Source organism: Acytostelium subglobosum (assembly GCF_000787575.1).
Source record: "Acytostelium subglobosum LB1 DNA, scaffold: scaffold25, whole genome shotgun sequence".
Lineage (NCBI taxonomy): Eukaryota > Evosea > Eumycetozoa > Acytosteliales > Acytosteliaceae > Acytostelium > Acytostelium subglobosum.
In genome coordinates this window covers 225488-250439 of record NW_012236508.1, presented here as the reverse complement: position 1 = coordinate 250439, position 24952 = coordinate 225488, and the positions used below count along the sequence as shown (strand labels likewise).

The 24952-nt window shown below is 43.0% G+C and overlaps 12 protein-coding genes across 12 annotated transcripts; 7 read left to right on the top strand and 5 right to left on the bottom strand.

The window, feature by feature from the left end:
* Positions 1 to 575: 575 nt before the first annotated feature.
* On the bottom strand, positions 576 to 2167 carry SAMD00019534_100620 (hypothetical protein; the record flags this gene model as incomplete). Its single annotated transcript, XM_012894701.1, has 2 exons — positions 576 to 1754; positions 2156 to 2167. The coding sequence occupies 2 exons, from the start codon at positions 2165 to 2167 to the stop codon at positions 576 to 578; spliced, it is 1191 nt and encodes a 396-aa protein (XP_012750155.1).
* A 707-nt stretch (positions 2168 to 2874) lies between these two features.
* On the top strand, positions 2875 to 4797 carry SAMD00019534_100610 (hypothetical protein; the record flags this gene model as incomplete). Its single annotated transcript, XM_012894700.1, has 6 exons — positions 2875 to 3174; positions 3249 to 3354; positions 3416 to 3613; positions 3693 to 4376; positions 4451 to 4567; positions 4634 to 4797. 6 exons carry the CDS (start codon positions 2875 to 2877, stop codon positions 4795 to 4797), a joined length of 1569 nt encoding a protein of 522 aa, XP_012750154.1.
* A 1132-nt stretch (positions 4798 to 5929) lies between these two features.
* SAMD00019534_100600 (hypothetical protein) lies at positions 5930 to 6246 on the top strand (the record flags this gene model as incomplete). Its single annotated transcript, XM_012894699.1, has 2 exons — positions 5930 to 5939; positions 6011 to 6246. 2 exons carry the CDS (start codon positions 5930 to 5932, stop codon positions 6244 to 6246), a joined length of 246 nt encoding a protein of 81 aa, XP_012750153.1.
* A 229-nt stretch (positions 6247 to 6475) lies between these two features.
* Positions 6476 to 6634, top strand: SAMD00019534_100590 (hypothetical protein; the record flags this gene model as incomplete). Its single annotated transcript, XM_012894698.1, has 1 exon — positions 6476 to 6634. One exon carries the CDS (start codon positions 6476 to 6478, stop codon positions 6632 to 6634), a length of 159 nt encoding a protein of 52 aa, XP_012750152.1.
* A 627-nt stretch (positions 6635 to 7261) lies between these two features.
* Positions 7262 to 8174, bottom strand: SAMD00019534_100580 (hypothetical protein; the record flags this gene model as incomplete). Its single annotated transcript, XM_012894697.1, has 2 exons — positions 7262 to 7747; positions 8094 to 8174. The coding sequence occupies 2 exons, from the start codon at positions 8172 to 8174 to the stop codon at positions 7262 to 7264; spliced, it is 567 nt and encodes a 188-aa protein (XP_012750151.1).
* Positions 8175 to 8449: 275 nt separating this feature from the next.
* SAMD00019534_100570 (hypothetical protein) lies at positions 8450 to 9477 on the top strand (the record flags this gene model as incomplete). The annotated part of the gene is made up of 2 exons (XM_012894696.1): positions 8450 to 8750; positions 8819 to 9477. The coding sequence occupies 2 exons, from the start codon at positions 8450 to 8452 to the stop codon at positions 9475 to 9477; spliced, it is 960 nt and encodes a 319-aa protein (XP_012750150.1).
* A 225-nt stretch (positions 9478 to 9702) lies between these two features.
* SAMD00019534_100560 (hypothetical protein) lies at positions 9703 to 13637 on the bottom strand (the record flags this gene model as incomplete). Its single annotated transcript, XM_012894695.1, has 11 exons — positions 9703 to 9792; positions 9865 to 10091; positions 10158 to 10388; positions 10457 to 10533; positions 10596 to 10813; positions 10883 to 11332; positions 11397 to 12083; positions 12160 to 12330; positions 12404 to 13175; positions 13261 to 13352; positions 13419 to 13637. The coding sequence occupies 11 exons, from the start codon at positions 13635 to 13637 to the stop codon at positions 9703 to 9705; spliced, it is 3234 nt and encodes a 1077-aa protein (XP_012750149.1).
* Positions 13638 to 15925: 2288 nt separating this feature from the next.
* Positions 15926 to 16479, top strand: SAMD00019534_100550 (hypothetical protein; the record flags this gene model as incomplete). Its single annotated transcript, XM_012894694.1, has 3 exons — positions 15926 to 16077; positions 16174 to 16275; positions 16359 to 16479. Coding segments are annotated over 3 exons (375 nt in total), but the record flags the coding sequence as incomplete, so codon positions are not given.
* A 352-nt stretch (positions 16480 to 16831) lies between these two features.
* On the top strand, positions 16832 to 20421 carry SAMD00019534_100540 (hypothetical protein; the record flags this gene model as incomplete). Its single annotated transcript, XM_012894693.1, has 8 exons — positions 16832 to 16991; positions 17063 to 17606; positions 17668 to 17764; positions 17827 to 18214; positions 18279 to 18654; positions 18761 to 18925; positions 18988 to 20090; positions 20168 to 20421. 8 exons carry the CDS (start codon positions 16832 to 16834, stop codon positions 20419 to 20421), a joined length of 3087 nt encoding a protein of 1028 aa, XP_012750147.1.
* Positions 20422 to 21112: 691 nt separating this feature from the next.
* Positions 21113 to 22603, bottom strand: SAMD00019534_100530 (hypothetical protein; the record flags this gene model as incomplete). The annotated part of the gene is made up of 3 exons (XM_012894692.1): positions 21113 to 21603; positions 21703 to 21833; positions 22407 to 22603. Coding segments are annotated over 3 exons (819 nt in total), but the record flags the coding sequence as incomplete, so codon positions are not given.
* Positions 22604 to 23468: 865 nt separating this feature from the next.
* On the top strand, positions 23469 to 24650 carry SAMD00019534_100520 (hypothetical protein; the record flags this gene model as incomplete). Its single annotated transcript, XM_012894691.1, has 1 exon — positions 23469 to 24650. One exon carries the CDS (start codon positions 23469 to 23471, stop codon positions 24648 to 24650), a length of 1182 nt encoding a protein of 393 aa, XP_012750145.1.
* An 89-nt stretch (positions 24651 to 24739) lies between these two features.
* On the bottom strand, positions 24740 to 24890 carry SAMD00019534_100510 (hypothetical protein; the record flags this gene model as incomplete). The annotated part of the gene is made up of 1 exon (XM_012894690.1): positions 24740 to 24890. A coding segment is annotated over one exon (151 nt), but the record flags the coding sequence as incomplete, so codon positions are not given.
* Positions 24891 to 24952: the final 62 nt, after the last annotated feature.

Below are 24952 nucleotides of genomic sequence, written 5' to 3'. Positions count from 1 at the left end.
TGTTGTAATAGATTCAATCACTTTAGATATTTGCTCATTGACGTCTACTTCATCATCATTGCTATTGAAGATATCTTGTTGTTGATGTTGATGTTGTGGATGTTGTCTGTTGATTGTTTGATTGATGCCTTTAATCTCATTGATTATATTATTGATTGTTGATTGTATTAATTGTAGTTGTGCTGTGATAGGTGTCTTTATCTTATGCTCCCTAGTGATTAGAACCTTTATCAATTGTACATAGTGATCGGTCACCTGTTTATATGTTTGTTGTAATGATTGATGTGATGATGCACACAATTGAAGTGTCTGCCACAGATGACTCAATCTACCATGCAGTACATCTGTATTATTATTATCTTGTGATATGCTGCTCATCTCTGTCTCTATCTAATTATAACAATGAACTGTCAAAGTGAGCTGTGGCTATAATCCAAAAATGGCGCGGGCGAGGGCGAGGGCAAGGGTAGGGTAAGGGTTCACAACACAGTGAATGAATGTGAGACGGACAACAAGTTGATTGCGAGTAATAATACAAGTACAAGTGTTTAATATGTATGTGTGTAAGAAGAACTTTAGGCTTGGATTGGCTCCTCAACAACGTTCACCTTCTCCTCAAACTCTTGGGTGAGTTGCTCAACTTCTGGCTCCTCCTGAGTGGACTCAGCAACAACCTCGGACTCCTCCTCTGGCTCGACTGGTGAGTCAACAACTGGCTCGATTGTCTCGGCGACTGGCTCGACGACTGGCTCGACGACTGGCTCGACGACTGGCTCGACAACTGGCTCTGGAGTGGCCTCGACGACTGGCTCGACTGGGGCTGGTGCTGGTGCAGCGGCAACTGGGGCTGGAGCTGGTGCAGCGGCAACTGGGGCTGGTGCTGGTGCAAGGTTCTCCTGAGACTTGGAGGAAGACTTGGAAATGAAGATCTTGGCGGTGGTGGATGGCTTGGAGAAGTCACGGAAGGCTTGGAAGTTGACATAGGTCGACTTGGGTGCAGCAGCAGTGGTGGTGGCTGGCTTTGGCGCTGGTGTGGTGGTGGATGGTCTGTCTGGAGACACTGGTGTGGTGGTCATTGGCTTGGCGAATGACTTTGGTGCAGAGGCAGTTGTGGCGACTGGCTTTGGCGCTGGTGTGGTGGTGGTGGTAGTTGGGGTAGCCACTGGCTTTGTCTGAGAGACTGGCTTGAGGGCAACATTGAATGGCTTTGATGCTGCTGGTGCTGGTGTTGGTGTAGCCTGGACGACTGGCTTTGGTGTGGCAGCAACGACAACTGGCTTTGGTGCAACAGCAACTGGTGCTGGGGCTGGAGTTGGAGCGGCAACTGGTGCTGGTGCTGGGGCAGAAACTGGTGCTGGAGCTGGAGCTGGAGTTGGAGCAGCAACTGGAGCTGGAGCTGGGGCTGGGGTTGGGGCGACAACGACCTCTGGGACTGGTGTAGAGGCGTTGACAGGTGGAGGTGGTGGAGTGACGTGTGTGACGGTTGGTGTGCCTCTCTTCATGTCGAATTGGTGCTGTGGCTTCAACTGACCGAAACCCTCGCTGTAATTGCCCTTGGTGAAGAACAGCTTCTTGAAGCATGGCTTGCAGAATGACTTGGACTGCATCGAGGCGTAGTTTCCAAGCTTCAATATATTGTTACAGGTTGAGCATCTGAAGCAAGCCTTGTGGAAGACACGCTCATCTGAAGCCAAACGCTCAGTGGCAAACACTGTCTTTTGACAGACGACACAGCTCTCATTCGATCCAAACGACTTTATATTGTTTGGCATTTCCAAATGTTATTTGATTGATTGATTGATTGTGATGATGGGGAAGAAGATTGTTAGTTATTAATGTCCTTTGATCAGGATGTTTCAATCAATTGATCATAAGATGGAAGTGTGGACATGTCGGACCAAGTCATTCATTCATTCAATCAACTTCTGACAGTCAGCCAGTCAGCCTCGGTATCCAAGAACAGACACACAAACATTCCATGGTTATGAATGTGTTGTTGTAATGGCGAATGATCATGTCGGTATGATCGGCAGGTTGGGTGATCGAGTGGTCGAGTGATCGATTGGTCATGTGGTCAAAGTGATTGATTGAGTATGTGTGTGTTGGGTGTGTGATTGATTGATCGAGTGTTTGTGATTGAGTAAGTTGGACATACTTTAGTTGCCATTTATATATTATATTTGTTTGATTAAGTTAAGAGTATATATTTATATTTATATTATATATTTGTTTAGTGTTACAGATAATCAGTGATTGATTGTATTTGTTTGTTTGAGTACAAAGTAATAATCAAAATGAGATAAAGGTCTTGTTTAAGAGAGTCAGGAGAGGTAGTACTACCCAAACAAACAAACCAACGATGATTGAAACCAATAATAAATTGAATAATAATCCATTAAAATACCATCAGAGTCAGTTGATGGACTGACTCGTGATGCGAGTCGTCAACAAGGAATGGGATGGGTTGCAGATGCCTTTTGTTTTTGCAAAGCATACCACCACCAACAACTCGATCGAATCGAACAATAATAGTGCAAGTCTATGTTAATGTGTATGAGCGAAATCGGGGTCATCCCACCCACAATAAATCTTGGATGGATGGGTCCAATTCAGATCGCTCTGATCAAAAATCTCACTCACTAACTTCATTTATGGGTCACCCCACGATTCTCTCTTTTTGAAGTTCTGTTTTCAAATTTTCAAATTCAAACTTTAAATTCATTTTCCGTTGTGGATGGTTGTGTTTAACTGCGCGCCAATTTGAATTGATTAATCAATCATCACATGATGGTTGTTGAACAAACATATTGTCATTCATTGATATCATATCATACAAATACTTACTTTCAACACATAGTATATACATACTTCAAAATGGTTAAGAAGACAACAAAGAAGACGACAACTACTGCTGCACCAGCAATGTTACAGGAGCCAGAGATGACTGATGATGCACAGATGACTGCCACAGATGAGAATGACACCATTGTTCAACTAAAGGATCGTTTCGAGAAGATTGTTCGCACTGGTGGCAATGATTCATCCTCCAACAACAACAACGCATCATCCAAAGACACTGCCATCCTCTCCAACATCTTGGCAACATTGAACAATGCCAACAACATCAACAACAACAACAACGTCAATGGCAAGGACATGGACTACAAGAAGAGGGTATGTTATTACCATACATTCAATCATTCAATCAATCATACACTAACTTCCTCAATCAATCAATCATACTTCAGTACATTGAGATGAAGGACAAGTTGGCACTCTTCAAGAAGATGAAGAACACTGACACAGAGAACTTGTTTGAGGACTTTAAGATCGCTGCTGAGAAGCGTGACTCTGGTATGTCACAGTCCATCAATCAAATCAATCAATCACATTGCTAATATCTCCACATTCTTAGACTCCAAGAAGTATATCAGCCAGCTCAAGTTCCAGGTTGAGGTGTTGCAACAAAAGAACAGCTTGTTGAATGAGACTCTGAAGAACAAGTTTGGCTGTGACTATGATGAGCTCCAGAAGCAAATAACCGACCGTAGAGAGCTTGAGGAGAAGTTCAAGATCGATCAAGTCAAGGCTGTCCTCAACGAGAAGATCAAGGGTGAGTAGTATCCAGAGTTAGTCCACGAGCATGTACACCATTACTGACTCACGTACATCATTCAATCCATCAAATATAGAGGATGACAAGATAATCTCTCAACTCACGTTGGACAAGGAGCAACTGCAGAGACAGATGGCCGAGATGAAGGAGGACTTTGAGAGGAGGATGGCCAGTGCCAACCAACAGTTTGAGTCGCTGGTCAACAAGCACAACAATGAGAGGTACGAGAGCCAGCGCTCCGTCGACACCATGAGCCAGGAGGTCAACGAGAAGCTGGCCGAGTCGCGCTTCATCATTGCCCAGCTCCAGACCGAGAACCAGGCACTTCAGTTGCGCATCCAGGTGATTGAGCAGGAGCTCCAGGAGCACTCGGAGTTGTACAACGAGGGCAAGCAGAAGCTGGTCGACGAGTGGATCCTGTCCGACAAGCAAAAGTCCGACGAGGCCGAGCAGCGTCTCAAGGAGCTCAAGCAGATATACGAGACACAGATCGCCAAGATCAAGCAGCACAACGATGAGAACATCAAGAAGTTCCACGATGACTTTGTGCAGGCCGAGACGCGCTTCAAGAAGCTGAACCAAGACCTGGTCGAGCAGAAGAACAACGAGTTAGTGGCCGTCGAGAAGCAACTCAACGACGAGATCGAGCAGCTTGAGGACCGTCGTCTCAAGGAGCACCAAGCCTCCCTCCAGACACAAAAGATTCATCTTAGCGAGATCCAGGATCTCAAGTCCAAGCTAGAGAGCGGTGGAGCATTGAGTAAGTATACCGACCAGTGCTGTTGGCAACATCAACATGTTTGACTAACTTCCCTTCACTCATTCACTTTTCAGACAAGACCAACCAAGTCTACTTGGATCTCTATCATATGCTCACCTCAATCAAGCTGAGTCAAGTCACCGACGAGAAGTTTGAGTTGATCGTTCAGAACAAGAGTCAATCAAACAAGAGTATGTATATCATTATCACAGATAATACATGTACATCATGTACTAACAAACATAATATAACAACAGAGATACAAGGAGAGATAGTGATTGGAGACCAAGAGATTAGCTACAACCCAATATCAATTGACAATTGCAACAAGGTCAGTGAGTGTGTTGAGAACCAGATCGACTTCCCCAAGCATCAAGTCAGTGCCTTCATGATGAAGCTTATTGAGACCGTCTACGCTTAAGTCTTGTGCTTCGCATCCACACACACACACTCACACACAACGTCCATTCATACGTTGATCTTCATGCATCTCATCTTCCCATCCATTCATCCATTCATTCATCCAACCATGCTAGTGTTGTCTAACGAGCAACAAGCACATCAAACAACCAATCCATCAATATCTATTACCAAATTAAGTAAACCCTTTTGTACAAGATAATATTACTTGATATGTCAATGACAAGATCTAAGAGAGGGAATCAATGGTCTGTTTCCCATTGTATTGATTCTAGGAATTGAGATGTCATGTCTGTTCACCATTGACTTTGTTATTTCCCTTTGGAAAATAAGAATAACAATTGTCCTCTAGACAGATACATTTAAACAAATAATACTAACATGTAATTGAATGGATGTCCAATCGACATAGTAATAGTAAGTTTGGTTACAAATAAATAATCACATCACCTACTAAGTCCATCACACACTCAACCAGAGAGACACAAAGAGACACTGACACACACAAACCCAATCATCTAACCACTAACAACATCAACCACTTCCAACTCGCCATTATGCGAATTACGAATGTATCTATAATAATCATTCACTGTCGTTGATTGCAACCCCACAATCAATCAATCAACAATCAATCAATCAACGCTGCCATTCAAACTAACAAACAACCAATCACATCAATACCATGTATGGTAACATGATGGAGATGAACATACAATCATACTATGGTGGATATGATTGAACTTGAATTGGTATTGCCATCACTCTTTGAGTGATTAGTACGTATACCATTGTCAACTCTCTTTAAAGCCAATTGGTATTATAAGGAGAGGAAATGGTGACAGAGTATCCCACCATGCCATGATTGGCTATTGGGTTGACACTTGTCATTGATCAATCAATCATGAAAGTTAATTCGTTGTATCAAACAAATCTTCCAAAGACATACTACAAGCATTGAACGAGATTGACCATGACAACAACAATATCAGTTGTTGCCAAACTCAATACCAAAAGAAACTATTTAAACCAAGGATCCAAGTCATTCAATTTCATCATCTGATAAACAATCAACAATCAAATCTACTCTAATATTTAATACCTTCCTTTCTTAAACTTAAATCACAAACATAATGTTGATCAGTATGTATCCTTGTGATTAAATCAATCACCTGATTATTAACAATCAATTCTAATATCTTCAATTCATATAGAGGCCCTTACTTCATCCGTCGGAAGCTTTATGCCATCTTCCATGAGTGGTAGCGTAGTTGGTTCCTCTGGTAGCTCTGGATCATCCCAAGGTGGTAACTCAACAGCTGGTTGTGGTCCATGCGGTCCTGTGAGCCACACCTACCAGGAGTTTGTGGCCTATCCAGTGTGCTACCCATGTTACCCACCACCATGCTACCCATGCTTCGTTCCTCCAGTCTGTGGCAGATACTGTTAACAATGTATCCATAAATGAATTGGACATTGTAATATTTCTTTCTTCATTAAAATCACTTAAATGAATCTCTTCTCTGAATGGCTTAGTTGCCACTGCTGGTGCTCTCCCACTCGTTGCACCACTTGCTGGTGCATCTGCACCTGCTCCTGGCGCTCATACTGTTCATTTGCACTATGGGACAGAAAGCATTGTTGTGACCATCAATAACAACACAACATATAGTGAACTCATGAGGACAATCAAGAAGGAGTTCATAATCGGTGTAAAGAAGCCTGTAGTTGAGTACCATCCAGGTACACTGGTCCATCCAGTGGTGACCAACTCCGACGCTCTGATCCCTGCAAATACCGAGCACATCTACATCACTGAGTCTCCTGGTAAGTACTGACTCCGACTCAAGTCAAGCTTTCATGGTCACTAATGATGACTAGTACGAGTTTTCTGGAGAGATGCACATGCACAGCCTGCAATGCAGCCCCTTGTTCAACCTCCATATCCAGCTGGAGACTACACTTTTGTCAATTTTAAGAAGGAGGTATGTAGCCATCTAATCATACCAAAAACCAAATGGACTAACATATTAACAGTCTTTATTTAGTTAAGGTGGATATGGAGACTGTTGCTCCTGGCATGACATAATATTATGGGTGCACTTCAGTAGCAATAACAGCACTGGATATCGGGCGTTTTTTGTTTAAAGCCGACTCCATCAAGCTGGTAGTCCGTCCTACCTGTAGGAGAGCCGCGGGATAACACAACGATTGTTTTTGTTGTTGTTCTGAACATATATCGGGTTTTTTGTTTAAAGCCGCCTCTCGTCCGACCTGGAAGAGAGGCGCGATGTTCAGTTTATTTATCCCGAGGGATAACTATACAATTGTTTTGGTTGTTTGGATACTGTTCTGGTTGAGTCCACTGGCCTTTGTGTCGTCGGCTGGTGGTATGAGCATTGGTATGGATTGTTGCCATCGCGTGCTCATGCGTTGACTTCCGTGGTTATATACAATGAATCGAGTTATAGTAGGTAACAGTTAAGTGGTGGCAGATTGTAAAGGGTCTGGTGTCCCCAGTGTTGGTTCAGTTGGGTAGTTGTTTGGGTGATGCGCTCTTGTATTGCGTGCTTCGCTTCTGTGTTTGTAGTGTTGATTCCTTTGGTGTAGAGTCTCTGGCATGTGTTCTTAGCACGAGTCCACACGGCCTTGATCACAGTCTTGGTCTTAAAGAGAATGAGGTGCTTGGAGAACTGATATTCTTCCACATGTCGCTCCTTATTCCTGATTGTCCAGAGGGTCTCCATGAAGATTGCGTACAGGTTCATGGTGAGGACGGGGGAGGAGTTGATGTTGAGTCTCCTGGCGGTCCAGGGTCTGTTTCTGATACCAGCCTCTTCTGCTGCCTCCTTGAGGTGTCTGAGGGCGTCCAGCGATCTTGGGCACTGGAAGAAAATCTGCTCGCTGGACTCGTAGGCGCCGCAGCGCTTGCAGTAGGAGTCGGGGCCAGTCTTGATGAGGGGACACAGTTTTGGTTGAGTCCACTGGCCTAAGATATGGGGTATTTTGCCCCACACAAAAACGATTCAAAGATTTTTAAATTTCACAGCTTCTGTGGCTCAGTCGGCAGAGCGTTCGGCTGTTAACCGAACGGTCGTTGGTTCGATCCCAACCAGGAGCGACCTTTTTATTTCCTTATTTTTTTAATATAAAGAGATGTACTCTTAATATTATTGAACGTTCACTTGAGAGTATGACAGTTAGTAACTGAAGACCCACTGTCTATGAATGAACGAATCATATAAACTTATTTATTTATATAATTAATGATTGATTGCGTGTAACAAGAGGACATACCTTGAGAGTATGACAGTTAGTAACTGAAGACCCACTGTCTATGAATGAACGAATGAAGTGATTGAGTGCGCGAAGCGACATCAAAACACTTTGGAAAACGAATCATTCGACTCTGGAAGTTCCTCATGTTACATTTTTTTCAAAGAGATAAATTCAACAAATATTGCCGAATTTCTCCTTTCCCATTAACAAAAAAAACCGAAACGAGCGATACAGTTACTAACTGTTTTTCGTTCTGAATAAGTCCTTAGCTAGACTCTACACAGTCAATCAATCGTCGCTCGAGGTCGAGCGTCGATACACTAAGGTTACAGGGCAACATGGGACTTGACAGTGTTTTAGCGAGGTTCGCCCCGATGAACACGGTCGCCCCTCCCCATCGCGACTCGTTCTACGAATTGCGCATCTTCTTCCCAGGCGTCGCCTTACTACCAGACGACTACCTCAAGAAGCTCAAGCTCATACTACGACTGTTCAGGTCGTACCCTTCGTCATCTGCCCCCACGAGAAAGAGTAAACATGTCCGCGGCCTCACCGTCGAGGGCAAAGTCTACTCTTCAGCAGATCTCGACACGCTGATCGTCTTCATTCGCAGCGTCCAATGCAAACCACCACTGGTGGTGGTCCACCAGGCTGTGACACAGTCATACCTCGACTGTTCGTTCCATCTCACCACCTGGTCGAGATTCAGTTCCTTGCGCTCTACTACAACAACGTCCCATTAGTAGCCAAAGACATCTCAAAAACGTGCACTCCATGCTTCTTGCATCACCACACTAGGCCAGAGGAGCACTCAGCCACCTACCACACTATCACGCTGCTGTACCACGAGTCAGTTGACGCAGACGCCTACAAAGGCGACATTGCGCATGACCCCAACGCAGCTGAAGTCAGGTGGGTCCCGCACAGGAAGAGAGGGTCACCTCGTCGTAAGCGTAAGCTGCCTGTGATAAAGCCGTCGTCACCAGTGGCCAACGGCACCTCCACGCCGGTGAAGTCAAAGTCCACCGTCGACACTCCCACCCCAGCCACTCCTCACACCGCAATGGAGGAGGACTCAGACCGAGACGAGTCATCCGGCATGCTGCTTGACAAGCTGACGGCTGAGGCACCTACGCATCCAGACGCATTAGTCGCTTCGACTACCAACGAGCCACCAACACCTACGACTAAGGAAGTTGTTGACCCACCAGAACAGAAGGCTACCTTCAAGCCCCTCTCTCTCCGTAGAAGACGTGATGAGCCAGCCACTCCCCCCCATGCGGGAGTGCCCAACACGGTGTCACCCATCAACCCAATCAAGAAGGCACCCAAGAAGACTCGCGTTCACCCCCCAGCATCGATACCAACCCCATCTTCCCTCCCAACAACAAAAAAAACATAATCAAAAAAAAAAAAACAGGAAAACGAAACTAAAATAGGACTAACCATTCCCGCCTCTTCAATGACGCCCATTTATTTGCAATATAATAAACCTCCACATTAAATAGTCTAAAAAAAAAAAAAAAAAAAAAAAAAAAATCTCCTTTCCCGCGATTTTCCTTCAAGAAATCTATTCTTAGGCCTTTCAACCATTTATTCGTTTCAACTGTAAATATACATGTTTATTCTAACGGTTTGGTATCTCTGATATCTTGTGAGTTGAAAAGTCGTGAGAGTATTTGATAATGGTTCCCGATGGCAACTCTACAACTTGGTACTAAAGTGGACGGCAGTCTGTAGTTTAGTGAGTGTCCAACAACTTATTATCATTAAATAATAATAATATTACCTTCAGTTTGCCAAATGATCCCTGTGGTGCATATTTGAGTGTCAGTTGATAGGACTTGATGTCCATCGGGGACAACCTGATGGCACCTTTCCCATTGTCATCAGCGGATGAATGTCCAATACCACCTCTATTTGCACCAAACTCTGCTGTTCCAGTGCTCCAAGGTATATCCACAACACCAGCTACTTTGTAATGTTGTTTGTTATGCTCAACCAAATCGAATCGTACTATAATGTAACCAATATTAGATTATGAATTGATAGATTAATTGATTGTTTGATTGAGCAACTTACTTGGAAGGAATGCCAGATTCGTCTGTTGGTTATAGTTCATAACATACTCCATGCTGTTGAATATTGAATGTTTGCTTAGCATGACTGGGTCTGAAAGATGTTTGACTTGTTTGAATGTCTGTCCAGCTGAGAATAAATGTCCTATCCTCATGTTGAGTATTGCTTGCTCGCCATTGCGTAGGTCATTATAAGACTTCAAAGAGTATATATGTACATTTGGTGGCAAGTCCTCTGTATGTTTGATTGATTGATGGAGTGAGTGATTGATTGAGTGCTTGGCGGTATGTCATAATACATACCCTTAAGGAATGACATTGATGATTGATGCTCCATTAAGTATTGCCTGTGATCAATCTTGAGATACTTGGCCATCATTCTACAATGTTTGATTTAGTGTTGGTAACTTTGTTTGGTGGAGTACATCCATGATGAACATACCTTGGTGGTGTAGTGAGTTGAAGACTCCATTCCTTTAGCTTGGTCGTTATCTTCTCCCTAAAGTCCACTGACAGATAGATCCTTCCGTCGACCCTTGTCAGGTCGTTGGATGGTTCCAACAATCCCTTCTCATCGTCCACACATGTCGTCCTATGAATCATAATCTCCAACTCACCAGGTGAGCTTGATCCAACTCCATGACTTCTCTCTGTGAATATCTGTTAAGGTTGTGTGCGTGAACGAGTTAGAATTGTACATTGTGTTGCAGGGCGTAGCCGAACACTCACAGTAAACTGATACTTTGTCGATAGCCTGTCCTTGATGTTGGCGTAGTGTAGCACTGGGAAGTACTGGTAGTTGATGTCCATCTTGTTGTTTATCTTTCGCTCACGTGTCTCCAATCCATTGTCTGTGTATATTGTGTTGGAACCTTCAAGGTTGGTCTCATAGTTGATAACAGTCTCCTTGAAGTATTGTCCAATCAATGAGTATCCGACATCGACAATCTCTTCGGTGACCAACGGTGTCTCTGACACCTTGTCGGCATTGCTATATATTCGATGATGTAGAACAAACATTGAGTCCGACACGTTCACTCCATAATTGATGATGGTCAACTGTTTGACCAGTGGTCCCGAGACCACGTAGAACCTAGTATGCTCATTGAACTTATAAGCATGCTTGGTTTGCGGTGTGAATATATAGTTGCCGCTAGTCTCTGAGTGATATTGATTGACCTTGATTGATTGATTGTTAGAGAGGGGGAACTATTCAATTTGGGCTAGAGTGAGGACGACTTACAGTCTCCTTGGTTAGGACAAAGATAACCTCTTTGTTGGTGGTCTTGGTGATTGAGCTGAGCATGCCATTGGCCTGGAACTTGACGTTGAGGAACTTGGAGGAGAGTATACGATGATTGGATGCGCTGAGCTCTCGCTCAGACTTGTACACAAACACCTCGGACATGGCGGTGGTCGCTGGTTTGTTGCCGTCACGTCTAATCTTGATAAAGTATGTGTTTAGTCCCATGGCTGGCACCTCGACAATGAAGTAGAGGCTATATTGATTGGCCAAGTGAGACATTTCTGGCATGTCATGGGGCACGATCGGTGCGATTTGAATTGGTACCAATGACAATGTTTTCGAACTGATGAGCTCGATATGATCCAGCATACTATGATCGTCCAATGTGAATCGAATACTATAATGATGATTCTTGCGCCATGATAGAGGATTGACAAAGACCAAAGAGTATGAGTGGTCGGGCACGCCAGAGGACAGCAATAGATTCAAGTCCAATACATTGTGATACTCGTATGCTGATTGCTCAGATGTCTCTCCACTCAAATGTATAAGATACTCGATTGAGTTGGACATCACTTCATAACTATCGCGTGTCGCTATGTTCAAATATTGAGTGTAGTTGTACATTACATCCGCTCTTGACGTGCCAGTCACAGAGTCATGATGTTGAGTCAATGCCACAGACTATGTGTCAGGGTAGTGTATGTTAGTGAGTGAGCCACTGAGTGCCAATGCCATCCTCTCAATCAATCAATCATACCCTTCTAGACTCCTCTAACTTTGGATATAGTGATTGCAACTTGGACACAGAGTCATCTCCCATACTTGTGGCCTTGGCCAATGCCATGCTGTACATTATGTCTGTCGCGTGAACGAGTGATGATGTATCGCGAACCAATACTTTGAACAATGTGTATGAAGTGTAGAAGCCCTAGTATGTTGCGTTTGGGATAGTTCCATGTCAGTGATTGGTCGAGTGGTTGAACATTGTTGTGATGTCTTACAGTCCATGGCTGAGTAGGTCCAGCAACGTAGGGGAAGAAGTCATGGTTGAACAGGGGGATGGAGACCTTGCGCTCCTTTAGCTCATGATTGAGTAGCTTGAAGAACTCGCCAATGGTACCATAACGTATATCCTCGATGCCAACGTCATACTTGCGCTGCTGGACGATTCTCAGCATGTCATCGTTGAACTTGAACTCTGAGTACTTGGAGTAGGCAAAGTCTCCGCCCATCGGCAGGAACAGCACACGTGTCTTGTAGGCCAATGAAGCGTTGTGGATGACGTCGATGATAGTGTCTGCCGACACGTTTGGATCGGCCAAATAGGACAAGTCCTCGTTGTAGTATTGATCCGGATAGCTGTAGTGTTGGTACATCAGATGGTAGAAGAGCTGTGATGAGTCGCCCAGCGAGGGCGAGCCCTCCCACATGAATTGCATCTGACGCTTCTTGATCAAGTAGTTCTTGGAAGTCTCTGATATTCTGTTGCCGACCACTGCCTTGAAGTTGAGCTTGGACATTAGTGTCGGAGTGAGTGATGAGTGTCCAAACGGATCGATCTGCCAGCCATAGTCAACAGTGATGTTCAATGTGCGATGCAGCCATTGGAAGCCCTCTGTGATCTGATCCATAACATCATTTGGTTGGGCCACGGCCTCATCATTCTGTACCCATCCACCTCCAATGATCTCAAGTTGTCCTCTACGTATGAGTTGGCGTGTGATTATGCGTGTGTAACTGTCTTGCAAGTCCCACCATGTCCTGAAGTATGAACTTGATTGATTGATTGGAATGATTAAGTGAGTGATTGATTGAGGATGATCATGTTGGCGCCACTGGGGATATATCTGATACTTACATCTCTGACCATACAAATGTCTTTGATTTCTCATTTTCCAATGTATGTATTACATTGTTAAGTGTTGCATGTACCTTTTCTTCAAAGTATTGCTATAATGAAGGAGTCAGTCAGTCAGTCAGTTGATTGATTGAATGATAGAATTGTAATGTACATACATTATATGTTCTTAGCCAACCTGGATCACAATGTGAATGAGGGATGAGCAGTACTATCAGACCATTTCCATTGTCCACACGTTTGTGCCATTCATTCTCTTGATCAAGACGTTTCTGTTCCTTCTCTTCAGCAATACGTAGTGTTTGATTGTTGATGTTGCTGTTGCTGTTACTGTTGCTATTGCTGTTGGTATTGGCATTGTTATTGCCAATGACCATTGAATCTATTGTGACATGTGTTTGGGAACCATCTCCATTTACAAAGTTACTTTGAGATGCATCCAATTCATTGATCTGTCTTTGTTGTTGTTGTTCAAACAGTACTATTGTAGACAAACATAGTAATACAAGTGTCAAAATAAGATACCAACGATTCCTTCTATAAACAAAACTCTCCAAAGTCCTTAACATTATATTATATTTATATTACAACTGTACAATGATAGAGATAGAGATAGATAAAGACGAATGAAGCCTTGCGGGTCTAGGACCAATCTTTTGAAATTGTTGTTGAAATCTTTAAAAATTGAAAATATCTTCATCAAACTTGATTTTTTGAATTAACTTTGATTGATTGGTTGGATGGATTACTCATTGTAATGATCTTAAAGTTGGTCATTAATGATGTACTCCTACTGCACCAGCAAAATAAGTTGATCTTCTCTTTTGTGGAATGTTACTCCATATCTTCTTGTCAACATTATAAACATATTGATATAAAGGGTCTTTGCCTCCAATAATCCATATTTTGAAATTGTTGTTGTTATATCCATATACCAGTCCAAGTCCAAAAGGTCCCTCTTTGAGCGGCGGGAATTCTAATTTCTCTTCATCTCCAGTGATAATAGAAAACCTTGAGAATGTACTTTTGGTGATATAGAATATGTACTCCTTTCCATCTGAACAACATCCCTCGATTCGTTCGTTAGTGGGAAGATCACAGAATACTTCTATGCTGGAGTCCTCCGGATCAAATACTTCAACATTGTTAACATTGATATGTTGATCATTTGGATGTCTCTTGTAACATCCACCCACTACATACACTCTATGTCCAATATATAGGGCATGTGAGTAGTAGCGAGGATGGTTCAGGCGAGCAATGGTCTTGAATTGTTTGGTTAGAATATCAAAGCAATCGATTCGGTCCAGAGTTGAAGTACGGTACAGGCCACCAATCAGGTAGATTGATCGGCCATTGTCATAACAAGTGGCAATGCTTGATCCTCCCATTGTTTGAATGGCTTCGCAGGCCACCCATTGATTGAGAGCAAAGCTGAACTGTTCATAGGTGCAAAGGGAGTCATTGCCACCAAATATGTACAGATAATCTTTGGTGTTGACCATTGATGCATTTAGACAGGCTCGCCTTTCCTTGCATCTATGAAATAAGGACCATGTTCCAGCGGCAATGTCAAATCTCTCCATGTCCCATAGATGTTCATTGGAATCCATTCCACCGCAGGTAATGATATATCCATATGTTAAGGATTCAATATATTTCTTATTCAGCTTTCCAGGGTATTTTCCTTCTTTTGGACGGGTAGACATTGATCTTATTGGTGATGAAGCAGAGGATGAGGCACAATTGTTGGAGTTGGAAGTAAAGGACACTTGAACGGAATTCGCGGATTCTGAAACTCCTCTAGCCGAGGTAGGATTAAAATTATTATTATTATTATTATTATTATTGTTATCCTTTGATTCCTCTTGTTTTGAAGGAAAGGAATATGGATGGTAAAGGCAACGAGGGCAAGCTTTATATTGTTTGCAAACGATTTCACAAGATATAGTTAATTCCTCCATTGTTATTATTATTATTATTATTAATTGTTATTTGTTAATTATTGTTATTGGATATTGATAATATATATATTTGTTGAATGATTATTTGTTGATAATCCAAAATATTTATAATTAGTAGTAGATTGGAGTCCAATCAATAACTCATATTATTAAGTTTCGACACTTGAATAATTATCAGATTGCCCTACCAGGTTTGGTGATTCAACATACATATCTCCCAAGTTGACCCAAGGAATGGATAATTATTGGCTGACAAACTGAATTTTCAAGTATGCGAGGTTTACAACGAACAATGACGCTGATTGATTCATTGGTTGATTGATTGATAGAATAGAGAGAGAGTAGGTGAGAGAGAAACAGGAAATATTGAGGGAATATACATTACTAGTCGAGGATTCAAAATCTGTACAGGTTGTACAACCTAACTCGCCATATTAGGAAAGCGACCTCTAATTGCCAAGTCGAAAAGGAATATCAATATGGTCATAAGTTGATTTCCTAAGTTACCAAGTAATAGTATACCATTGATTATATTCTTTTACTATCTATCTAGTATTAGGAGTTGTAAATACGATGTGGGAGCTCCGTTTAACACTTGGACCCAACTTGAGAAGTTGTGTTGTGTTGGAAACGAATGTCATTGTTACACTTCTTAGAAATATATATATATTACAACAACAATGAACAAAGTAATAAAGAAACAGACAGCATCGACTCTGACTGAACAACAGTTGTTACAAGAGAGAGAACAATCAATAGATTATTATAGACACTACTTAAATGATACGTTAAATGTCAATCTAGAGCATATGCTACAACATAAACAGAGGATACACGATGATCTGCAGACTCTGTACGTACCAATCATGTCATGTCATTGGATCGTTTGATCGTTTGATCGATTGAATGAGTGAATGAGTGATTAACAATCTATCGTGTCCTCTGACAGATTGGAACTACGAAGTAACTTGGAGTTGATGATTGAGGGCCACATGACAGAGTTAAAGACAATGTTGAACCTTGGCTGCGAATGCTATGCCAAGGCTAAAGTGTAAGGTTACAGTCAATCACTATCATTGTCAACGTAACAATGAGTGTAGTCCTAACATCCTTCCTTCCTTCGCGTCGATGTAGACCCGACACCAGCAAGATATATATAAACATAGGATTAGATATCAGTGTACAGATGACATTACAAGAAGCTGTGGACTTTACAAAGGATAGAGAACAACACCTTATATTGTATGTACTTCTTCTCAATCAATCAATCATCATGATGTATGTTTGTACTAACCTTTGGGGCAATATTGCTTGATAATGGTATCTAGGAAACAAGAGAAGGTATCAAAGGGTATCAATACCATTCGATCAAGAATAGAGTTAATTGAGAAAGGAATAAATGACCTGCAAGCAATGAACAGGTAGATCGAATGAATGAATGGAATGAATGGTCGTGTGTGAGGTGTGACCCAGGGTTTGTTCAACTTCAAAGTTGGAACTTCTCTCTTTCATTTGTTATTATTAGATATTGAGATAGATATAGATATAGAGATAGAGATAAAGATACATATTGTATCGATCTATCCATTATTATTAAGAAAGTAGGAATGGATATCAATCTTACATTCATTGAGAACAGAGCTATTAGAGTGGCTATATTACCGATTGGAGATATATCATTGGACAGCTTCAGACATTACTCAAATCTAATCAAGACACTTGCTATCATTGAGTTATCAGGCATCACCAGAGATGCAAAGGAATCACGTAAGTGATGATCACCTTAATCAACTCAATCAACTCAATCACTCACTCAACTACATCATAACAACAAACAGGTGTATTAGAGAAGATCAATTGGGTCGATGGACATATGTTACTTAACTTCTTGGACTCGACAACACCACCGACATCGGAATGGGAGGATATACATGTACACAAGAGAGTGTTTGGTGTGATTGGTGTAGTGGACTGTAAGCGTGCAAAGGATCTGACAGAGACAAAGAGACTGTTTGATCTGGCGATCGCACCCTACAAGTCGGCGGTGGCCACGGTCTGCTATGCATTCGATCCGTTGGACGAGCAGGCCGACTTTGAGCCGGGCAAGTTTGTGATGATCCCCAACGCTGGCGACCAGAAGCATCTCCTGTTCTACCTCAACACACTGCTCTTTGACTTCTCGTTGACGTTGTTGCGTCACTTTGAGAAGATGGTTGTGGAGCCCGAGTCGCAGACTCGCCAGTCCTACATCTCCACCCCGCTCGAGAGTGTCATATCATGGGACGAAGTATCGCGTGCCAAGAAGCGCAAGCCCGGTCGTCTTGCCAAGGTCAAAGGTGACTACTGTCTCCTTGCCGGCTCGCCACTCGATGCCATCAAGTTGTATGTATCAATCGCAGTCGATCAATCAATCAATGACTCACTCATTCAATCAATCAATCAGCTATGATATCAGTGTGGAGTTGTCAAAGTCTAACAATGATTATGAATGGATTGCTGCATCATATGAGAGCCAGATATCCGCCATCCTTTCAAAGAGAGTATGTACAATACATCCATCCCCCATGTGTATCGCACGACTCTAACGCCGTTTATCGTCCAGAACCAAGAGTATCACTCACATACTCAATCAATCAATATGCCCGCACCGACTAATGTGCCGGCAACGACAGAGCATAATGAGTTGGAGGATCAACATATACTTACGATGGCGGCAGAGGCAATCAGTTCATACAACAGGAAGAAGGCATTGAACTTTGAGATTGAGTTAACGATCAAGTTGGCCAACTACCACGCATCAATGGAGCGCAAGGCCGAAGCATCAGAGCTACTCACGTCAGCCGTCGACCTATCTTTCGGCCTTACACTACAGGAGAAGATCATGATCATCTGCTCATGTGCACTGGCCTACTTCTCCATGGGATTCAAGCGCAAGTTTGCCTTCTTTGTTCGCGAGGCTGCATTCCTACACAACAAGCGACCAGAGACATGTACGTACATTCGTTGTGGATGGCGATGCGACCAAGTATACTGACTTGTCAATCAATCATGTAGGGGAAAAGATCAACAACTTACTTCAGATCACGACAAGGTACTTCCAGCTGGAGGACCTGTTTGGAGGCTCGACAACAAAGTTCCTGGAGGAGAGGAATAAGACATACAATTACTCGGCTACGACTGTGAGCAGTCATGCTGCCTCGTCAAAGACACGCTCATCACGCTCACGCGGTAACTCAAAGCAAGGCAGCAAGCCAATGCCACCTGGACTCCCTGCCACAGCCAATGGCCGATCGTCGGTGGCGTGGCATACTCGCATGCCACCAGTATGCACAGCGCGTCGCAAGGAAGGCTGGTTCATATTACAGCGATACCTCATCTACAACTTGATCTCTGTATCGTCCAACCTGCAGGACTCACACAGCATCTGCAAGTACATCATCTATYCTGCTGCGCACGCAACACCGTCTGTTGGCTGCGGCCAAGCAGATTGAGTTCCAGTACGACCTGGCGCATCACTCAAAGACGATCTCAACGAGCATCAACACCAATGTGCACATGAACATCCTGGGCTTCCCCTTCCTGCTCAGTGTGAAGCCACTGCCACCCTCCGACCACCTCGCGCCACACACCCGCAAGATCGAACACAACCCTCAAAAGGACAACTTCTTCATCTACTCGCCTTATGAGCAACGCAATGCAGAGTATGTACATCTGGATTTATCCCAATCAATCACTCACTGACATGTAATCACTCCATCAACAGCAAGGTACCAAGGAAACAGTTGTTATGGGTGGAGGGTGAGTGCAGCGTCGTTGTCACGCTGTCCAACCCACTGGCATTCGATGTGCTCATTCAGAGTATACAGTTGAGCACTGCTGGTGTGCCCTTCGAGTGCTACCCGCTCTCATTCAAGGTGTTGTCATGCACAGAGAAGATGGAGATGATCATCACTGGCAGAGCTCTAAAGCCTGGCCCACTCATTATCAAGGGAGTGTTCATTCGATCCTACAACCTACTGAGCGAACACCCAATCAATCAACAAGGCGAAGCCATATCGTTGTCCGAATACGAAGAGCTCATTCGACAGGACGCCTACAAGGTGGAGTTGGACGCACCCGTCGTCTCATCCGAGGACGACCAGGCCATCAACAAGATCACTGTGGTGCCCAAGATGCCCCTGCTCAACGTCACGGTCGAGTCCTTTGGCGGCCTGATGTCTCTGTTTGTTGGCGAACAACACAACTTCAACCTGGTGTTTGAGAACATTGGCACAGAACCAATCGAGGAGATCACATTGTTACTGGGCGAGCTGGACAAGAGCCAGAGGAAGTCACTTCAGGCGCCCCCACCCAAGAATGTGTCTTTCGATGACGACAGCGACACACCTCTGTTCCAGTGGGACAACAAGCGAGTGCAGTCTGCACTGCCAATTCTCCCTGGTCAATCATTCACGCTGCCAGTGCACTGCCAAGGCAGACCCTATTGCATTGGCAACCAGCTCACAATCAACTACAATCGCTTGGGTGAGCAACATCTATATCATCGACGAACGATCGTTCCACTGCAGATGGATCTCAACTTTGGACCAGAGATCACCAACTTTGACATTGTATACACTTCACTCAACTCTTTGAAGCAGCTTGAATCATTCATAATTGGCAGCACCAAGCCAAACATCCCTTCGACTGTTCTGGCCACTGCCAGTCCTAGGCTTCCCGCTGCCGCCGCAACCACAACAGTCGCCTCTATTGTGGAGCAGTCGCATCAACTGGATATCTACAACGACTACTGTCTATTGGTGTTTGAGATCAAGAACAACAGTTCAACGCATTCATTCAGTATCACATCGAGAAGTTCATTCAATGGTAAGTCCAATCAATCACACTCAATCGATCATTCAATCACTCGATCACTCACACAATCAATCACATCCGATACTTAGCTCAATGCGAGATTAGCTTGGATACTACATTCAACTTGGCACCAAACTCATCGATGAACATATATGTGCCAGTGAGGAGGGAACCATTCCCTGACGCACTGCCACCTATTCGTCTGCCCAAGGGCCAGTACATCAAACCAAAGAAGAAGTTGACCGAACACCAAGAGTATCTCAACAGACTGAATCAATACTACAAAGACATGATCATCAACAATGTCAAGTTGACTTGGATATCTGTAAGATATAGATTATAGTTAACCACGTGACCATTCCACTTAACTGACCCTCGCCCTCGCATCTCACCATCCACCCAACTTCCAACTTCCAGTCCGACCGTACATACGGCTCTGTATTTTTAAACGCAATCACTTTAACACCGCGAATGATATACAAGCTCAAGATCGATCCAATCACAGTGGAGTTCAAGGATCACATACTGTACAAACAGTTTGAAGTGGGATCATTCCAAACGATCGAGATTGTAGTCACCAACATCAGCGATGTCACCATCACCGGACTCATCCTACACATCCAACCAACACTCGAGAAGGAATCCGAGAGCAAACCAATCGACCTCTCCAAGAAGATAGGCTACGTTGGATCATTGACCATTCCAATCAAAGATGTAAGTGGATTGATCGTAGACACTAATGACTTATTAACTGACTCACTCATTAACAATCATTATAGTTGCCATCTCGCCAGACATTCCAACACAACTTCCAAGTGATATTCTTTGAAAGGGAGATGTTTAGATTCGTGATATCATGTGAGCTGTTCAAGACCAAGCATGCTATACCATCACATCATTCATTGATGGTGGAAGTACAATAAAGGAAGTATATATATATATATTTTATATAGTTATAAGCTAGCTATTTATTTGACATTTTGGGGTTGTCAATCCAATCAAACAGAGGACAGATTGATTGAATGAACGATTTAGTTGACAGAGTTGAAGTAAGCCTGGGACTTGACTGGGTCTGGGATCATGGTCTTCTCACCAGCGCGCCAGTTGGCTGGGCAAACCTCACCGTGGACATCGGTGTACTGGAAGGCCTGGACCAAACGGAGGGCCTCCTCGACGGAGCGACCGACTGGGTTGTCGTTCAAGGTGATCTGCTTGACGATTCCGTTGCCGTCGATGATGAAAGAGCCACGGATGGTGTGACCATCCTCTGGGATGTAGACACCATAGTCCTTGGCGATCTGGTGGGTGATGTCGCTGAGGATTGGGAAGTGGATGCCGCCCAAACCACCCTGCTTGCGTGGGGTGTTGATCCAAGCCAAGTGGCTGAACTGCGAGTCGATGGAGCAGGCCAGGATCTCACAGCCGATCTTTCTGAACTCCTCAGCCTTGTCTGAGAAAGCAATAATCTCAGTTGGGCACACAAAGGTGAAGTCCAATGGGTAGAAGAACAAATAGACGTATTTGCCTGTTGTTGTATTGTTTAGTTTTTGTTTGTTCGAATGTTAGTATTCATTGTATTCGTCGTTTGAATGATTGAATGAATGAATGAATGAATGGTACATACCCTTGTAGTCGCTAAGGGAGACCTCCTTGAAGTCACCGTTGACGACAGCCTGGCAGGTGAAGGCTGGTGCTGGCTTTCTGATGCGGATCTCTTGGGTGTGCTTGTGGCAGTGTCCTCCAGTCATTTCGTTACTGTGTTATTTTATATTGGATATTAGAAATAATATAATTTATATATATTGAAGTCTCGTTGAGGTCATATGATGGATGAATGAATGATGGTTGGTCTGTGAGAGGTAGTGAGAGTTGGTGCACTTCAAACACACACAATCATTATGCTAAAATAAAATAAAATCAAATTAAATCTTTCACCCCACCACACACACTGTGAGCGAAAGAGGAAACAGAATACACTTCTGTTTGTGAAGTGCAGGTTCATCAAACATGAAAGTCAAGTATCGTGTCGTGGGGTTGGGTCTCAGGGCGAACCCTGAAGTGGTAGTATGTCTCGCGAAGATAATATCGACATCACTGATGATGACACTCGTGTACATAAATGTAAAGTACCAAGTGAGTGAGTAAATGAAGTACAGTGGAGTGAGGTAGTGATCTTGTGATGTTTGTTGACATTGACATTGACTTTGGTACTGGCGATGATAACAATGACATTGACAAGTGAATGAATGAGAATGAATGTGTCGCCTCTTTGAGACATTCATTGCAATATTGAAACTGAACTGATTGAGAGATTGAGGTTTTACTTACTTGTGGCAGCTGTATGATCTGATGTTGTTGAACAATGATGATGATGAAGAGGAGTTTGAGACAAGAAATGAGGTTGATTGCTTCTTGATCGAGTTGTTGTTGAACATTGATTGAGAGGCAGTAGCACCAACTCTTCCAATTGATCTAGTCAACAATGATGATGTGTTGATTGATGTGATACGTTTAATTGAGTTCATTGTATAATATATATAGTTTGTTATTGATGTCTCTCTACTCTCTATCTGTTAACTTCAAAAATGTTTTGTTTGAAGAATTTTTGGATCATAGTTTTGATTCCTTTCCAACTTCCAATATCTCATAATTGACCAATGCAATAACTTAATGATCAAGGACTGTCAAATGCTCAATTGACTTGATCTACAAAGGTATATGATACTCCAAATAAACAAACTTCTTATCTTACCCTTTCAAAGTAATCATTCAAACACCCAAAAATAGGTCACTGCTTTGAAACTCGAAGACCCAAGTTCCAAACTTCGAAAAAAAGATCAATTCCTCTCCAATGACGACCTAATATCATTGTATTTTGACAAAGAGTAGCTCATCAGATAATATCTATTTATATTTATTTATATTTATATTGTTAATATTATTATGTCTGATACTAGTAACGAACTTGCTTGTGATAATCACCCAGGAAAGTGGAAAGACATCATTTGTGAAGATTGTAGAGTTGTAATATGTTCTCACTGTCTCGATGCTAAACATGAGAGACACAAACTATTCAATGTCAAGAATGTTGCTCATCAAATCACCTTACATGGAGCAAGCCTCATCAATACCACCGATCTCAGACTGAAGTTGTGGTGTGAACCAAGGTTGGACTATCTGTGGAAGGTGCTCCAGGATCACAAAGCAGTACAACAAACATTGAGTGAAACAGAGAAACAAGTCAATGTTATGGTCGATAAATTGATCAATCATCTCAATGAACGAAGGGAAAAGTTGTTGAGACCTATCAAACGACAATTGAAGTTCACCGAGAATACGATGATGGATGACATCATGAAAGAGATCACTCATATCGCAACTACACTCCACATGTCTGATCGATCATGCCATGGCTCCATCACAGAGTTGGTAGGCGCGATCAATGCGTGCACGTCGATCAAGGAGTTTATTGAGAACCTGCCATCATCGCTAGACCGTTCTGAAGGGATCGCCGAACCAGGCGACATCCCCGACTCCACTCCCAAGATCATTAAGCACATCCTGGAAATGCAGCCATTGATATATCAACCAGCTATCAAACATCCTTACAAAGTCGACATTAATGTTGGTGCTGTCAAGGAAAAGATTGACTCATGTCTTAAACTGGTCGAGCAACAGTATTGTGACAGTATCATGATAATGCATGAAAAACGTCTCTCAATGCTCTCCCTGGCATCATTCGATTGGTCTTCAATCTACAACCCATTCAGAACACGGTTGTCCTCTGGACCAATGTTTACCAGCCTATCGTCGATCATATACTCTGACGGTAATATACATTACTTTGACTTTGGATACTCCACGAGCTCTACAGGGCAAAAAACAACAATGGCACCCATGTACTATCAATACTCATTGGCAGAGGACAAATGTTATCAATCAAGCATTGTTGGATTTAATGGTCAACTTGGATGGTCATCAACATGTTTTGATGGCGCCAACAATAAGGTATACCTGTTTGTAAGATCACCTGGACCTATTTGTATGCTTAGATTATATCATCTTGAGCTTGGAGCACGACAGCTCAATCACATTACCGACTTCCAATTCATGTTGACCAACAACTATACATTCATTGATAACAACAACAAGAGTATTATAATGGCAGTACTGCGCGATGTAAATGGAGTACAAAGAAGCAGTATTATCTCATTCAATGTCAAGACACTTGGATATGAGGTTCTGTTTGAGGACACAAACATCAATTATGGTACAATTTGTTGTTTTGATGGCACAAACAACCTCTATGCACATGATGATGTACACTTCACAAGATACACACTGTTCAACAAGTCTTCAGTATGCCTATCAGCATTGCCCGATGATTCATTTAACGTTATCACGGGACAGATGATACATGATCGTGTAGTTGGCTTTGTTTTCTTTGATGGTGCCGAAGGCGTCAACTACGTTTATTCTACACGATCAAACGAATGGACGCCACTCAATGACAAGCAATTACTATTGTTTCCACCACTTTGTCCTTTTGGAGCATGTCTGATCAGCGAATAAAGTACAAGTATGATTGACCGATTGTTTGTTAAGGTTATCTAACGATACTACGATAGATGACTAGATATACTATTTATTCGATTCGACATCTATACATTGTTGTCATTGGATGATGATGAAGAGGATGAGGTCATTGATGATGGGGCCGAGCCCAAATCGACACTCTTGTTAGCAGATGGCTCTGGTTGTGGTGGGCTCGACTTTGCAGCGGCACCAGACTCGGCACCTGGTGCGGGCAATCTGACCATTGGCACAACGTTTGGCTCGTCGATGTAGACCGACTCGTCCTTGTAGGCCGACGC